This window comes from Rhinolophus ferrumequinum, chromosome 13 (genome assembly GCF_004115265.2).
Source record: "Rhinolophus ferrumequinum isolate MPI-CBG mRhiFer1 chromosome 13, mRhiFer1_v1.p, whole genome shotgun sequence".
Classification (NCBI taxonomy): Eukaryota; Metazoa; Chordata; class Mammalia; order Chiroptera; family Rhinolophidae; genus Rhinolophus; species Rhinolophus ferrumequinum.
Window position 1 is genome coordinate 21876839 of NC_046296.1, and position 18514 is coordinate 21895352.

An 18514-nucleotide genomic window follows, 5' to 3' on the forward strand; every position below is an offset into this window, starting at 1 on the left:
GATTGATATGGCAGATGCTGGATGTTGTATGATTTCCATGTATTTTATTTTTCCAGTAACCCTCAAATTCTTTGGGGGATATATTCCAATACTCTCAGAAGATAAAGGAAAACACACAACACTGACTGTCAATGACTAAATAAGTGCAAGTCAAACAATGATGTACCTGTAATTTGGTCTAATACTATGAAATCTTACATGAGAAATTTGAAGGTGATAATAGCTGGATTCTAAGGGTATTAGTTTTGCTTAATAATCAGCATTTCAACAAGTGAATAAACTCAATATTACAGAGTATGGTATTGGCTTTTCCTTATTGCGTTTGATTTTTCACTGAAGGTAATATCCAGCTATAAAATATACACAGTACTTGATCCAGACCACCTGCTTCCTGGTGATCAAGTTCAAGTTGCCACAGAATGTGTCTGGTGTTCAGCCCAAGGCCAGCTCACAGGCAAACCACTGCCCTCTTTTGCAGCCAGGAAGGAGTGACTTTTAAGGGAGATAGGGCTTTGTGTCTTAGTCAAAAGGTAGTAATGGTAAAAAGCAAGAAACAGAGGGCAAGTTTGGGTAAATGCATCATTCGATGGGCCTTGTTTCCAAAGCAGACCCACGGCAACACTTCCTCTGCTCACTGATCTAGCAGGAGTATTCCGGAAACCATCAGACCATGCGAAACAGGCTGAAGACATTTCCAGTGCCCTACACTCAAAGCTGCAAGCCTCCAGCCAGAATGGGCTGATTTGGGCTGGAGAGCTCCACATGGCAGAGCCTGTATGTAACTTAGGACACATCTTCACCTTTCCACTGCGTTAATTGATTTCACCCTTGTTCTCCAAAAGGTGTCAAAAATACACAGAAAATAATTACAGTATTTATATTTTTAAGTAAATACAGTTAAGGTGCTACATTTTATTAAAATAAGTGATTACTTTAAAGTATAAAAATTTCCTATTGTTATTCATTCTTGAAAAACACAAAAATATAGAAAAATGGACATCTGCTTTCCTAAACATCCTTTCTGGAACACTGAGGGCATGAGGGTGAAGTCGCACCCCGCCGTCAGCGGCAGGGAAATATCATTCGACTACAGACGAATGTCGCAGCGAAAATGTGAAGATGAGGCAAGGAGGGGGAACGTGGGATCCTGTTTCCTCCCACCACCACCATCCATTCACACAGAGTCCTCTATGCATTCTAAAATAAACGGCAAAGTTGTTTTTTTTTTTTTTAAGGAAAAACAATTCTTAGGCACCACCACCCAAGATTCTTATTCAATTGACATGGGGTGGGATCTCGAGCTTCAGAATTTTTTTAAAATCTCTTTTACGTGATTCTGTTGTGTAGCCCAGACTGAGAACCATGGTCTTAGAGCAGCAAAGACAAAGTAGGTGAAAAATAGCATATTTTAGTTGTGACCAAGAGATGAGTCGAGGGCTACATTCTGGAAGCACTCAGCAACTGATGTCCAGTAAATGTCACATCACGATCCCGGGAAAAGAACTCCTGGAGAGAAGCCAAGAATGACAAGAACTACAGAAGAGTGGCTTAGAGGAGCTCTGAAAAATCACCAGTCCTCATCACCGTGTGAGCACTTGCAATTCAGCTTTTGTTTCTGGGCCTCAGTTTCCTCAGCCATTAAATGAACAGGTTAGACAAGAGAAGCTTCAGGGTGTCTTCCAGTGCCATTATTCTATGAACCTAAGACAGTTTTCAAGCGCAAGGAAAGAGAGGTTGACATTACACGTTCGTGTTGGTATTCTCTGCACATTCCTTGTCTGAAGTCATTCAGCAGCAGTGTCTGCTGCTGGCCACATGGCAGCCTGGGCCCCTTGAGTGAACGGCAGCTGGACCCCCATCCTTGAGCTTCCCTCATCCCGCCTTCTCTGGCAGGATGAAGGCTTCTGTGAGATTCTTGTAGAGGCAGCCCATGTGAACTGCAGGAGCAGTCTCTAAGCGATCTCTCTGCTCCCCAGCAAGCGCATGGCTTGACCACTGATGGTATCTGCAGAGGAAGTGGTGGAATGTGGAAGTTACATGACGTCAATGCACGCACATCCTTTTGTCTTGAGCCTGAGAGCACAACGGCTGCTGTGCCCTGGTACTCCCTGTCCTCCTGCTTGGCAGCTTGGGGCTGCCTCAGAGTCTCCTGCTTCTTGCTGTTCTGAGGAGTCAGCCTCTGAGCAGCGCTTAAAGAATTGGTCAAGACAACACAAGAAAAATGTTTACTGCTTACATCCTCTGCAGCAGGCTCTGTACTAGTGATGTCACACTCTATCTCTCCACGCCACATAGTCTAACCGAGATCCACTGGCAGGAAATTGCTAGGGTCTGAATATTTGTGCCTCACCCCTCAAACGTGTATGTAGCATTCCTAACTCCCCAAGATGGAGACATTAGGAGGTGGGTGGGTCTTTGGGAGGTACATAATCATACGGGTGGAGCCCTCACAAATGGGACTAATGACTTAAAAAAGAGACCCCCAAGAGTTCCTTAGCTCTTTCTACCATGTTGGAATGCAAGGAGAAGTTTGCAACTCAGCCCAGAAGAGATCCTTCACCTGGCCCTGATCTTAGACTTCCAGCCCCCAGAACTGTGACACATACCACCCACGCTGTGGTATTTTGTTACAGCAGCCTGAATGGACCAAGGCAGGAATCATCCCAGCTAATCCCCTAATACAAAGTGTCCTCCTCTCTAGGGCATATATTCACTGGAAAACCATCAGATCTGCCTCAAACTCAAGAGAAAAGTGTCCTCATACGTGATATGCTTAAGGTTGTGAGGTAAATGGAGAATTTTGGTGGGAAGAGGTTTTAAAGTGCATGCTGCAGACTTTTTTAGACTCATTACCTGTGCTGGTAGAAGAGGGGGTAAGGTAAAAGAGGTGGGTGGCTAGAGAAAGGCAGATTTAGTAGATCCTGCCCATGGTAGGCCTTTGAAAGTAAACGTGGGAGCTCCAGGGTCCAATCGAGCACCAGTGACATAGGTCAGTCTCTGAGTTCTGCCTTCCAGAAATTGCCACTTTGGTCCAGGTGGGGCCTGGAACTACCTTGTCATGCATCTCATGTGTAACCTTTTGGGGCATTGAGGACAGTGGCACCAGACTCCAGATCTTTTTTCTTGGCCCTTCCTGGAACTCATGAGGAAGTCCTGGAAAAACTTTCTTGCATTCCCCTCTTATGGAAGGTGGCACAGGAGCAAGTAGTGGCAACTTAAGCAAGCCAGCTTTCCTCTTGATTGCAAAGAGGAACGCACACTCCAGCTTCTAAAGCTGGAATGGTAGCTCTGTTATCTCATAGTACTGGTGGAAGGAAGAGGACCAGAGGCATCGTGAGACCAGGAGGAAGTTGGGATTCAAAGGTAGTCTTTCCATTCAGTCTGAGCTCTCGCTCCGAACCAGTAAGATTCTACAACATGGACCTCCAAACAACAGACTTCCGGGCCTCCTCTTTGCATCTTCAAACACACGTTTCCTTTGGATTTATGATGCCAGCTACTTTCTTACTTGAGTTGTTTTAGCACTCCAAGAATGAGTGTAAGTAACCCATAGGAGAACACAGGAAAGAACACATGCCTGGCAGACCTGTAGACACTTATCAACCTAAATTAGGTGTTCAGTAAGTGTTTCCATGTTTGTTATTCTGTAGTTAAAAAAAAAAAAAGTAAACCCCAGGAAACCAAATATTTTATTGCTTTACTTAATAATGTTCCAAATCAGTCCCCTACCTCCCAATCTTCTGCAAGCAGGCTTCTAAGAGAATGTTCTAGGTGTTGTCCTTGCTCTCCATTGGTCTGGTCCTCTGGGGAATGGGGGGTGGGCGAAGCAGGACCAGAGTAGCAGGACTGAAAAACACTGAGCCCCTGTCTGTATCTTTCACTCTGTGAGTCATACGCCATGGCCACATGCAAGGGGGAAATAACCAGAGGGAAGAAAACAAACAGAGGAGGAGAAAATGTAAGAAAACAAAGGGAGAAAAAGGAATAATGGAGGAAACATATGCTGAGGAAGGCTAAACTCTCACCGTGATAACCACAGATTTCAAGCCACTGATTAAGCCACGGGGCTTCAAGAGTTCAAGTAAATTTATGGGCGCAATGGGAAGACATGTGTAAAACTATATGGGTAATACCCGCTGGGAAATTGGACCAGTGGTCTCCGCAGCTGAAAGCACATTCGGGAACATCTATTTATATTTGTTTTTATCTCATCGTTATCTGATTTCTGTTCTGTGTATGTTTTATAATACACATGACATATGAATACATTAGTAATACATGTATTTAATTTATAAATAAATAAATATTCCTACATTAGGGGGTATATGCTCAAATATTTTCTACTGATGGGGTACACAGTCCAAAGAGCTTGGAGACCATCTAACTAGAAAACCATTAAGGACTCTATCATCCTACCTGGCACAGCCTGGGGCCTCACCAGGGGCCTCTTCCAAGCTGGCTTAATGTAAGAGGAAAGTCAGCTGCCTGCTGGAAAAGCCCCTCTCCTAGCTATTCTCTAGTGCCTTACGCCACTAGAAATCAGTTGCATTTTGGTGAAACAGAAAAAATATTATTATCGTGACTATACTATCTAAACTTCCAACCAGCCTCTAAGAAAATTACACCACAATGGGCCAGCCCTATAGAATTGTGGTCATAGAAAGGCAAGTAGGGACTGGAATCCAGTTTGTGCCCTGCTCACCAAGCTGTGTACCTAGAGAGGACCGCATCTGCTCCAAGGAAGGGGAGCCGTTTACTAACTGTCACAAAGGCATTGTATGGATCAACAGCAGGCCTGTTTCTTTGTGGTGGTTGTTGTTGTTGTTTTTGCTGTATTTGAATATAATTTTCTCATCCATTTTGCTTTCATAAATACAGTTTATTGCTTGTTTTCTCTTAGTTTAGTAATATTTTTGAATTTCCAATCCTTGGACAGTGTGTATCATTGTGGGAGTGGTAGAACGGGGCTCTGGCTTCCTTAGGTGCAGCCCCTCAAAACAGCACACCACGGTAAACACTAGAAAGCTGAAGATCATTTTCAGTCCCTAAGTCTCAGAGACACCCTGAGGCCATCTGACTAGGTGAGTTGTTCCACACAGAAACCAAAGAACTAAGCCTCAGTCCAGCCTGTTGGGGATAGCCTGTTGCCTGGGTCCTGGGATGTGGCCTGCCTCCAATGGCTCCATTGGACATAGCCATCCAGCCATGGAAGGTTCTGTTTCACTCAGCCTGAGACCACAGTGGAATATGGAATCCTTTTGAATACAACCATAGGCAGTCTTAGATGTCCACATATGTCCCCGCTCCCCTCATCTTCCTACAAATGTCATTGGTCTATGGACTGGGAAATGTGACGTTTTCTCACAAAATGTTCTCTCCTCTTAGGGAGTAATTTTGCTTCCCAGTCATCAGGTAGCAAGGAGAAAGGAAGCAGGGCTGGGCCGCTGCAGCCTGCCTCTGCAGTACTCGGGGGACGCTCATGCGTCCGTCTTGGGCTCCTTCATCGATTTGACAAATTCCTTGACTTCTTCTTCCAAGGCCTTGTTCCTCCTCTCAACATCCTCCCGGGAGCGCTCCACATTGCGGAGGCTGATTTCCAAGGCTGCAGACTTCTTCTTCTCTTTCTCCAGTTCTTCATTGAGCCTTACCACCTTAGCCCAGACGTCATAATTTTCCTTCTCAAGGCTACAAGGAAGGAAAGAAGAGAATGAAAGAATTGAGTATTACCTCTACATTGCCCCTTCATCTTTGCTCACAACCTCTTCTGTCCATTGTCCTTTCTGTATCACAAGACCCGTACCCATCCTGTACCTTTTATTTATGTCCTAACCCCCACGTGAGCACTTCCTAGGAAACCTGAATTCCAAGAGCATGTCTGAGCTCCTATTTTGTCATTTATCACCATCTTGAGACATCCCTTGTGTTGTTGTTTTTCATGTCATTTTACATCTTGTATCTTCCTCCAGATACTAACATCTTTGGAAAAAGGGACTACCTCTAATATACGTATATTTTCACCCCCACAGCACCCTGCCTCTGTTCTGCTTAAAAGAAATGTTGATTGACGGCTGAAGCCCCACCCACATTCCAGATTCCCAACACCTTTGCACATGTGAGCGCCGTCTCATCCTGCTTCAATGGTGGGTATGGACTAGAACCTTCTATTATTACGGTCTGGTAGGGATCAAGGTTTGGAGAAGTACAGGGGAACTTCCCTTCGGGAAGAGCCGTCCTAGCAGTCCCACCCTCACTTCTGGATCCTGCTCCACGTCAAGAATCTGTTGGATTCCTGCATTTGGAGGATTTTCATTGTTACTGGCCAAAATCCTACTCCAGTCCCGGGTGCCCCCCTGCCAGCTGTGCTGAATTAACTCTTAGGAATGAGAGTACATAGGCCATTTTTAAGCCTATGTGGGGAAATTGTGCGACTGGAAATTTGCTTCAGAATTTCATTCTTTGAGGAGCTGCCTCCCTGTTTCCCCAGTGGCCTGACCATTTTAAATGGAGACTTGAGTTCCCGTTTGAGCCCATGCCTTGCTTCTGTCTTCAAGAACTTTGGCCCATTCTGCATGCAATGGCCCCTGTTCAGAGCCTTGCCTATCCCTATCTATCTCTTCTTAAAACGAAACTGGTCTCATTCCTTCTGGTCCTCCCATAACAAATGTAGTTTCCTTCTCTGAGGTCTCCATGTACCTCTTGCTTTGGGGGGCATCTCAGATGAGACACTGCTCTATCTTGACCACTCATTCCAGGGGAGATGTAGGATCTGAGTGGGCTTGGCAGCTGGTTGACCTCGGTTCAAATCCCAGCCCAACCAATGATGAGTTGTGTGACTTTCAGGCATCTTTTTATTCTATCCAAGCCCCCATTTCTTCTGTAAAATGGGGATATTAGCCATTCCACAGGGTTGCTGGGGGGATTAGATGAGAAGGTCTGCCTGAAGCATGAAGCTTAGACACTATGGGCTGTTAATTCTCCTCCCTCTGCCAAGGATGGGAGGCCTCCTGATGGTGGATTCAGAAAACTTTGTTCCATGGCAGCCAATTCTTTCCCTAGTCTGTCAATGACACTCATGGTAGCGTACAGTGGGAGTCTTCTCTGGGGCTGCTTTGACCACTGCGAAGACACAAGCCTTAAAGTTCTATACATGATTGATTTCAGGAGCTACGTGCTGCTTCTAGACGGCCAGCTCACTGTAGGGAACAAAGGATGAGGGCTCACAAAAGTCTTCCTTTCATGAGCCTGAGTTTTAATGGACTGAAAAGTACCTCTAATTTGCAAACCTCGTTAGTTCACAGTTCACTACCCCATGATTAGTGTTCATATGGGCTGAGCTGGACTGAGGCTGCTCATGGAAAAATCAGAGGTGTGGAGAGAGACTTCAGGCAAATAGTTCGTCTACCCAGGAGAGCAAATTGTGTCCAAGCATCTGAGGGATGTGCATGGAATTGTGGCAATAGCCACCTCATTGACCTCCTGCTTTCCTTTGCCCCCTGCAGCCAGACTTCAGTGGGCAGCCAATGATCTGGTAAAGCTTCAGCCAGGTCCAGCCTTCCAGGATCTCTGTCTTACTCAGGCTTTAAGGTGGCTGACAAGCCCCTATGTGCTCTGGCCTCCTACGTTTCTCTGCTCTCTCTCCTCTCAGTTACTCCCCCTGCTCCAGCCAGCACTGCTCTTCCTATGCACGAACACACTAGACCTGCTCCCTTCCCCAGCCTCTGCATCTTTGGTTCTCTCTCTCTGACCTGCTCTTCCCCCATCTATGGACTTGACTTGTTTTCTCTTCTGCTTTAGGTCTTTGCTCTAATGCCCCCTTCTCAGTGAGGCCTTCCTGATCACCCTATTTAACACTGGAACCCCCTTCTCAAACCCCACCCCAACCTCCTGCCTTACTTTGTTTCCCTCCGTGTCATTTCCCATCATCTGGCATTACTTGTTTGTACTGTCTGTCTGTCCCTGCTGGAAGGAAAGCTCTATAATAAGCATGGGGACTTTTGTCTGTTTTGTTCAGTGCTATTCCCCAACAGCTGGGATGGTGACTAGCACACAGTAGGTGCTCAATAAATATTTTCAGTATTAATGAATCACATTAATATGAAAATTTTTTTTAATTCCTCTTAATTCATTAAAGCATATTGATCCTTAAATAACCACTATTTATTTACTTAAATTTATTGGGGTGACATTGGTTAATAAAATTATATCGGTTTCAAGTGTATAATTCTATAATACATCATCTGTGTATTGCATTGTGTGTTTACCACCCCAAGTCAAATCTTCTGTCACCATATATTTGACTCCCCTTTACCCTTCCTTACCTCCCCGCTTTCCCTTTTCCCTGTGGTAACCACTAAACTGTTGTCTGTGTCTATGAGTTTTTGTTTGTCTTATTCGTTTGTTGCTTTCAGTTTTATATCCTACATGTGAGTGAAATTATATAAAGAACCACTATTTAGAAATATTTGACTGAGCTACCTAAGCTACATATTTAACTTTTCATCAATTTAATTTAAAGCTTAGAGTTTTCATTAATTTAGTCTTCTCATCGCTCCCTTTACCCTTTTCCTTACTAGGCCCAACTTCTATAAATTCCTGTATTTCTAAACTGAAGGTGTATAATAGCACTTCTTTGGCAGATGAGAACGATCCATATTGCTTCTTAAGATGGAAGCCAAGTGGCTACCCTCTGTATGTAACTTACTTTTTAATCTGTTCCTCGTACATTTGCTTCTGTGTTTCTATTTCCTTTTGCAGCTCCTGGACCATCTTTTGCAAAGATTCAAGTTCTTCTTCTCCAGAGTTCTTTGTCCCAGGCCCAGTTTCAGAATTTGGGCTGGCAAGAGTATCTCTTTTGGAGTCACAGGCATGGGAAGAAAGTGCACCTGCTTCATTCCCAGGGCACCCAGGCAGGGTAGGGACATTATCGTAGGTGGAAGTCCTCTGGGCATCAGAAAAGTTTGGCATACCTTGAGATGCTGTTCTTCTATGCCCTTCCCCTGCCTTCATCTCTGAAGAAGATGACCAGAACTCATTTTTAAAGATCCCCACTTTGCTGTTGTTGGCACATTGAAAAGCTGCTGTCAAAAAGCATTTCCGGTTAGGGAGTGTCTGAGTCCTTTTTCGTGACTGTAGTTTCCAATCTCCTGGCTTTTCCCTGGGGGCTTTGCTACTGTCTTCTAGACACTTGTCACTCGGCTGTTGTCCGGTGGGGCTGGTTGCCTCCGAGTCGCTGGTCTACAAAAAAATGGCCATGGATGTTACATGGGTTTTTCCCACATGTGTCATGCTCCAAGATAAGGATTAGAAACTTGAAAGAAAGTATCCCTTGGCTGCACACTTTTGCAATTATTAACTAGAAGATCATCTCTTCATTTGTCAAGTAAGTCGACTATCTGAGTGGCCTTTTCTAAAAGGACTTGAAGGAAATTGTACTTGAAGGAACTCATATTCTAGAGGTAAAGCACTGACGAAAAGCATTGTTTGTTTGCGGTAAAAGAGTCCTAACAACTTTAGAATGGGGAGGCTTTTCTAACTATGACTCAAAATCCAGAAGCCATAAAAGAAAAGTTTGATAAATTCAACCTCTATGGGTTTCCTAGACACCTCAAACTAAAAAGAACAAAATGAAAACAAACAAACAAAAATCACCATAGGCTAAGTCAAAAATGAAAGAAAAAACTGGCAAAAATATTTGCAATGTATATCACTGACAACAGGCTTCTCTCCCTAATACATAAAGCTCTCAAAAATTGGAAGGAAAAGACAAATAACCAATATACATATGGGCAAAGAACAGGCAACTGTCCTTTGCAACTGGCCCTCACACATAAAAGATGTTTGGACTCTCTTATAATAGGAGAAACAAATTAAAATTGAAATTACTAAAATATCAGTTCTTACTTATCAGATGGGCACACCCCCCAAAAAAACCCACAATAATTTGACAACACACCTCTGGTGGGGAAACTGTAGGGAGACAGGTTATTTTATGCATTGCTGATGGAAAGACAAAGTGGCACAAACTTTATTTGACAATTTTAATCAAAATTCCACATTACAAATCTATTTACCTCTGACTCAGTAACCCTTTCTGAGAATTTAGCCCAGAAATCTACCTGTATACAAAATGAAGTGCGGTCAAAATTTTTCATTGCAGTCTTGTTTGTAGTACAAAAACATGGAAAAGAACCTGTTTATGTATAGGGGCTGGTTGAGTAGATTATGGTACATGTGCAGAATGGAACACTATACACCTGAGGTCAAAACATGAAATATTAGGTCATATGAGGCAGCTGTCTATGTCATGTCAATAACATGAAAAAATCTCTAGGATATGCTGTTAAGTAAAAAAATTCAAGATACAAAGTGGAGTGTGTGTGTGTGTGTGTGTGTGTGTGTGTGTAGAGTGAGAGAGTATGTATGTGAGAGTTTATGTTACATTTTGAGTAAAAAGGTAAGTAAATAAAAATTTACATTCATATCTGCTTATAATTACATAAAGGAACACTGGGAAGATAAATAAGAAAATAAAACCAAGACAGAAATCAAGAAGAAACAGAAAATCTTGACAGACCTATTACTACTAATGAAATTGAATCAGTAATCAAAAAAACCCCAATAAACAAAAGTCCTGGACCAGTAGGCCTCACAGGTGAATTTTACCAAAAATTAAAAAAAAAAAAATAACACCTATCATTCTCAAACTATTCCAAAATATTCAGGAGGAGTAAGACTCCCAAGCTCATTTTATGAGGCCACCATTACCCTGATTCCAGAACAAGACAAAGGCATTGCAAAGATATAAAATTATAGGCCAATATCCTTGATGAACACAGATGCAAATGTCCTCAACAAAATATTAGCAACCCAAATTCTGCAATACATTAAAAAGACCATACACCATGATCGAGTGGGATTTATACGTGGGATGCAAGTTTGGCTCAATATCAGCAAATCAATTAATGTGATACACCACATAAACAAAATAAAGGATAAAAATTATATGATCTCAAACTCTGAAAATGGAACTATCTTATGACCCATCAATTCCACTCCTAGGTATCTATCCGGAGAAATCCAAAACTCTTAATTCAAAAAAAGTTCTGCACCCCTATGTTTACTGAAACACTATACACAATAGCCAAGACACGGAAATAACCAAAATGCCCATCGGTAGACGACTGAATTAAGAAACTGTGGTACATTTATACAATGGAGTATTACGCAGACATAAAGAAGGAAATATTACCACTTGCAACAATATGGAGGGACCTAGAGAACATTATATTAAGTGACATAAGTCAGACAGAGAAAGACAAATACCATATGATCTCACTTATATGTGGAATCTAAAGAAAAGAATAAATGAATGAACTAATCAGAAACAGTATCAGAGACATAGAGGAAAAACTGAGGGTTGCTAGATAGGAGGGGGGAATAAAGGGGAAAGTGAGGGGATTAGAAAGCACAGTGGATAACCACAAGATTGCCACAGAGAAACGAAAGTCAATTTGGGGAATGCAATCAATAATGTAAAGATTTTGTAGGGTATCCAATAGACACTTGTCTCATTAGGGAGACCACCTCAGGGATGATGTAGATGCCTGGGCACTGTACTGTACACCTGAAGCTGAAGTTGAACAATAATGAATGTCAAATATATATATATATGGTTACAAGAAGTGGAGTACAGCATTAGGAATAGAGACAGTGGAAATGCAATGGCTGTGTGTAATGTCAGAGGGGTAGTGGATGGGGGGAGGGGGGTTGTCACTGTGTGAGGGATATAAATGATAAATGTCTAACTATTACATTGTTTTGTGCACCTGAAACAAATAAATAAATAAATAAAATTATATGATCATATCAATAAATGCAGAAAAGGCATTAAAAAAATCCAGCATCCATTTATGATAAAAACTCTCAGCAAAGTGGAAATAGAGGGAATATACCTCAACAGAAAAAAAGCCATATATGACAAACATACAACTAACATCATACTCAATGGGGAAAAGCTAAAAGCATTTTCCTAAAAATTTGCTAAAAGCATAAGATCAGGAGCAAGATAAAAATGTCCACTTTTACCACTTTTATTCAACATAGCACTGGATAGTCCTAGCCAAAGCAATCAAACAAGAAAAAGAAATAGAAAGTATCCAAATTGGAAAGGAAGAAGTAAAACTGTCATTATTTGCAGATGATATGATCCTATACAGAGAGAACCCGAAAGATTCTACCAAAAAAACCCACAAAAACAAAAACCCAACTAACCAGCCAAACAAACCTATTTAAACAGATAAATGAGTTTAGTAAAGCAGCATGACACAAAATTAATATTTAGAAACTGGTTGCAGAGAAATTAAGAAAACAATCTGATTTACAATTGCATCAAAAAAGAAAAACCAAGGAATAAATAAAACCAAGAAACTAAAGACCTGTACTCAGAAAATTATAAAACATTGAAGAGAGTAACTGAAGAAGATACAAATAAATGCAAGCTTATACCATGTTCATGGATAAGAAGAATTAACACTGTTAACATGTCCATACTACCCACAGCAATCTATAGATTCAATGTAATCCCTATCAAAATACCAACAGTGGTTTTTTTTTTTTTTTTAAATAGAACTAGAACAAATAATCCTAAAATTTATATGGAGTCAAAAAAGACCCCAAATAGCCAAAGCAATCTTGAGAAAAAAAGAACAAAGTTGGAGGTATCCCTCTATCTCATATCAAACTATACTACAATCTGTAGTAATCAAAACAGCATGGTACTGGCATAAACACAGACACATAGATCAATGGAACAGAACAGAGAGCCCAGACATGAACCCACGCCTATATAGTCAATTAATCTCTGACAAAAGAGGCAAGAATATACAATAGGGTAAAGACAGTTTATTCAATAAATAGTGGCAGGAAAATTGGACAGATACATGCAAAAAATGAAACTAGACCACCTTCTTACACCATATTCAAGAATAAACTCAAAATAAATCAAAGACTTAAGTGTACGATCTGAAACCATAAAACTCCTCGAAGAAAACATAGGCAGTAAACTGTCTGACAATATTCTTAGTAATATTTTTTCTGATATGTCTCTTTGGGCAAGAGAAACAAAAGAAAAAATAAACAAATGGGACTGCATCAAACTAAAAGTTTTTGCACAGAAAAAAAAAAACCCATCAATAAAACGATAAGACAACCTATCGAATGACAGAAGATATTTGCCAATGATACATACAGTAAGGGGTTAATATCCAAAATTTATAAAAAAAAATCATACAACTCAACACCAAAAAACAATCCAATTAAGAAATGGGCAGAGGACCTGAATAAACATTTCTCCAAAGAGGACATACAGACGGCCAATAGACATATGAAAAGATGCTCAACATCATTAATCATCAGAGAAATGCAAATTAAACCCATAATGAGATATCATTTCACATCTGTCAGAATTGTTATCATCAATAAATTAACAAACAAAAAGAGCTGGCAAGGATATGGAGAAAAGGGAACCCTCATGCACTGTTGGTGGAATTGCAAATTGGTGCAGCCACCATGGAAAACAGTATGGAGGTTCCTCAAACAATTAAAAGTAGAACTACCTTTTTAATCCCCTCACCTTCTCCCTCATCCCCAGTCCCTCCCATCTAGCAACCCTCAGTTTTTTCTCTATATCTCTGAGACTTTCTGATTAGTTTGTTCATTTATTCTATTCTTTAAATTCCACATATAAGTGAGGTCATAAGGTATTTATCTTTCACCGCCTGACTTATTTCACTTAGCATAATGTTCTCTAGGTTCATCCATATCATTGCAAATGGTAAAATTTCACTCTTCTTTATGGCCAACTTTGGGGAATATAATCAATAATGTTGTAAAGATTTTGTAGGGTATCCGATGGACAGTTGTCTTATTAGGGAGATCACTTCATGGACGGAGTAGATGACTGACCACTGCAGTGTACATCTGAAGCTGAAGCTGAATAAAAATGAATGTCAACTATAATTAAAAATATATACATACATACATATATATATATATACACACACATATATTATATATATGTATATATATAATATATATAGTCACAGGATGTGGAATACAGCATAGGTAATAGAGTCATTCGAATTGTAATAGCTGTATACTATGTCAGAGGGGTAGTAGATTGGGGGAGGGGGTTACCACTTTGTGAGGGGTATAAATGTCTAACTATCACATTGTTTTGTACACCTGAAACTAATTTTAAAAAGTCATAAAAATAAATGCATCTAATTAAATGTGTGGTCTTAAAAGAAAAAAAGAAAGTAGAACTATACCTTATGACCCAGCAATTCCCCTTCTGGGTATTTATCTGAAGAAATCCAAAACACTAATTCAAAAAGATATATGCACCCCTATGTTTACTGCAGCGTTATTTAAAATAGCCAAGTTATGGAAGCAACCTAAGTGCCCATCAATAGACAACTGGATAGAGAAGAAGTGATATATATATATATACACACATATATATACATATATATACACACATATATATATACATATATATATGTGATATATATACATACATATATATGTATATATAATATATGATATATATATTATATATGCATATAGATAGATACATAGATAGATAGATAGACATAAATGGAATATTACTAGATTACTACACCATAAAAAAGAATGAAATCTTACATTTGGGACAACATGGATGGACCTAGAGGGTATTATGCTAAGTGAAATAAGTCACACAGAGAAAAACAAATACCATATGATCTCACTTATATGTGGAATCTAAAGAACAAAATAAACAAACAAACAAAACAAACAGATTCATATATACAGAGAACAAATTGATGGTTGCCAGATGGGAAGGTGGTTGGGGGTTTAGGTGAAAAAGGTGAAAAGATTTAGTACAAATTCATAATTACAAAATAGTCATGGGGATGTAAAGTACAGCATAAAGAAAAACAGAAATTAAAGGCAGGGAAGGATAGGGTGGGTACAGATAGAGGAGGGAGCAAGACTTCTCCATGTATCTCTTTTCCTTCTGTTTTTATTATTTTTTGAAACGTGTATATGTTACATTTTTTAAGTTAAATTAAAAAGAAAAACAATGACTGCTAAATGTAAACTCAGAAAATCAGGGCTCTAACTCTCCTTCTAACCCTTTTAGCTAATCACCTGCTTCAGCAACCCCATCTGGAACCAAAAGTATCTGGACCTTGGGGTGAGAACTAGATCTATATCCCATTCTGTAACATTCTAGTGTTGCCATCTTGGGCCAGCTGGTCAACCTCCCTGAGACTCAGGTCCTCAGCCAGAAAACGTCCATGATAAATTCTGCCCTACAGAGTTATGGTGAGGACTCCAAAGGTGATCTATTTAAATTTCCGAGCACAGTACCTGCCCATAGATGCCCATACAGTTACAATCAATAGCAGAAATTTGTCTCTCAAGGACTCCTAGGATGATTCCATTATATGAAGTATGAGCATTTCTAAACATTAATTTAATATTTGAGTGTTAGTAAGGTGCATTGTGTCCAGATATCACCTATGAAAAATCACCATTACTACTATCACTACCTAATTTTTTTTTTTAGTTCTTTCTTAATCATCCTCAGGATTACCAGTACTGTAAGTAACTTACATTACCTGGACAACCAAAACATTCTAATTCCTTTCTTGGTCTCACATAAAGAATCAGGCTGCTATATAAAGTTCACATGTTCTTTTTTTTTAAAAAAATATTTGTTTCTATAAATATGTAAAAATATTTGACCTTTGTAAATTATTGACCTCAAATAATCTAAATTTCAGAGTCTGCAGAGTTTTCTGACATTAGGAACGTGAGCCCCAACCCTTCAGTACAAACGAGGAGGTTGACATTGTTGAGACAGCTTATCAGGGAATGAGAAATATTACACGAACACATCACATACGCTGAGCAAGGAATCACGTTTCATGGACTAGCAGGAAACCAGTTCTCTCTGGACTTTGCCCGGAATTTTCAACAACCCTCACTAATACATTTACAAGGTGGTATATCGTTTTCCCCATTGAACTTCCCTGGATTGTGTTCCAAAGTGTATTCCTTTAGAGTGGGCTTCAGTGAGGAGTCCCAATGCTCAGTCATCTGGTGACTGGCACACAGGTCCCTAACCCCACTACCAGGATGCAAGAAGAGACTACATTTTGAAAGGGGCCAGGCTTTCAAGATGAGTTCAAATGAGTCTGTACCAGCTGTGCCCACTGCCACAGCATCATCCCAAACCCCCCAACTTGCCACCCCAGAGCCGCTCATAAATAGAATGACATGGACTAAAAGAAGTCAGATGGAAGAAGGAAGGCTCTCTGCACCTTACCGCGTTACTGAAGCTGTCTGCCCTAGAAATTGGGGCATCTTCACTGGCATCCCAGCCCACAGAGCTTCGAGGCACTGGAGGTTTCTTGGGGTCATTTTTCTGGGCCGGGGGTGACAGAGGTGCATCCTTGGACTTGGGGAAAAGGACTTCATGGTCTCTGATCATCATGGTCATCACTCTTTGAATTTGAGGAGCACCTGAAAGAAGAAAGATTTGTGGTGCTTGACCATGGGGCAGGAGACATGCAACCCTCAAGGGCTTCCACCCATGGGATGTCTCCAAACGTGGCTCTAAAAACACAGGGCCCCAAAGGACCTCCTTTTGCTCCTCATAGAACCCTTCTTAATTGCTTGCGGTAGGAGACTGTGGTGAAATGGAAGGGATAGAAGAAGGATGTTGGGATGGGGTGACGAGGGTTATTTTCAGCCTCCCCTCTCCTGTATCAGTCTTTAATCAGGAAATGAGCAATCTAACAGGAGAGAAAATGAAGACATCTCTCTCTCCTAATGTGGTCCTCAATATATTTGATTTCTTATTGCACACATAGTGAATATGTGACAGGCACATTGCCTCCCCAATCCACATAAGACATCAGTACTCTATGACAAGACTTTTTTCACTGAACCCAGACAATCTCAGAAGACTTTTCAACACCCCTTTAACAAGTAGCCTTTTTGTGACTTGGCTTATAAAACAAAACTCATTTATTCTCTCTGGCTAAGGGTATTTAAACATAAGAAACGGTTAAGAAACACTAGCTAACTCTTTCTGTGCTAGCCTATTGTACTGTGTGACCATTGTGTAAATCTTTAACCTCCGCTGTGATCTGAAAAATGGACATAATTCCTGTCCGGGCTACTTTACAATTCAAACACAATAATCAGCTGAAAATGTATGGCAAATTGCCGATCAGCGCACAAACATAAGGTCTAGTGTTGTAACAGTTGTTACTCCCTCTGCACCTGCCTGCAGGACCAGCCATACCTCTCATGATCACAGCAGGGTCTTCCACCTTCGACCTGATGAGATTCACACCAATCACAGTAGCCAGATTATCCACGCTCATCTTGTTAACAGCAGAATTCAGCTGGATTTGATGCAGGAACCTGCGGACAGCCAGGAAATCCCAGAGTAGGAAGTAGGAAGTTGCCAGAAGGAAGCACTTCCGGGTACCAATGAGATCTCAGAGATGGATCCCAACTCTTTCTTCCTAATCTCAGGAAAGGGACCAGCCTGCTCTGCCCACAAGAGTTTAGCTTCACCCAGAAAAGAGGCTTCAAGATCAAGAAAGAAGAGAAACAGGAGGGGCCTGCCCGCCTGTGGTGGTGGCCGAGGGCTGGGAACGGGGAGGACAGTCATACTGGTGAAGGCAGGTCCAGGTCAGGGAGCTAAGAGACTAGAAGGACTAAAATAGGTATGTGACTGCCTCTTATTCTGCCCTTATGAACTTATCTCCCAGGCTCTTAGCTCCCATCCCACTCCATCTCGAGAGAAGAAAACTGTATCATCTCTGAGAAAATCTCAGAGAGGGGAATTCACAGTGCCTCCTTGCTCTCATTCTCCAATGACAGCACCAAACATCTCAAATTCTCAGCAGGTGCTCAATATTAACAATTTTTACTATAATTCTACCTATTTGAGGCATACAGTTCTCGGAATCACTATTAAAAAAAACTGAACAGGTCAACAAAGGATTTCTAAAAACTCTCTCTAAAAACCATTTTTAAATGGATAGGCTGAAGCAACATAAAATTCCAAATATAGAGAAATTATCAAATAAGTGTTGGTGGGGCCAAAGGAGGCAACACTATGGAATATTATGGAATTATTTATAATCCTATTTCATGACAGGGAAATGTTCACAATGTAGCATTAAGCCAAAAAAAAAAAAAAAAGCAAGATACAACTATATCTATCTATCTATATATGATATATAATTCTAATTCAGTATAAAAAAAATGTTCCACTATATTTATATTTATGTAAAGAAATCTATCATAGAGAGAAAAACATCCAGAAGGAGACACACTCAAGCATTAATAGTGATTTTTGATGGGTGAGGGGATTGTAGGTAATTTCTATTTCTTATTTCTTATTTATTTATAGCATTTTCCTGGTTTCCAAATCAAGCATGTATCA

The 18514-nt window shown here is 40.6% G+C and overlaps 1 protein-coding gene across 1 annotated transcript in view; it reads right to left on the bottom strand.

Moving 5' to 3' along the window:
• Window positions 1-1055: 1055 nt before the first annotated feature.
• ARHGAP25 (Rho GTPase activating protein 25) overlaps window positions 1056-18514 on the bottom strand; it is an 89235-nt gene continuing 71776 nt past the window's right edge. The window contains exons 8-11 of the mRNA XM_033125336.1: window positions 17360-17481; window positions 16376-16572; window positions 8702-9234; window positions 1056-5685 (exon numbers count right to left, since the gene is read on the bottom strand). Of these exons, the coding sequence (XP_032981227.1) occupies window positions 5478-5685; window positions 8702-9234; window positions 16376-16572; window positions 17360-17481 (1060 nt within the window). The 3' untranslated portion in view covers window positions 1056-5477. The remainder of the gene's footprint in view (window positions 5686-8701; window positions 9235-16375; window positions 16573-17359; window positions 17482-18514) is intronic.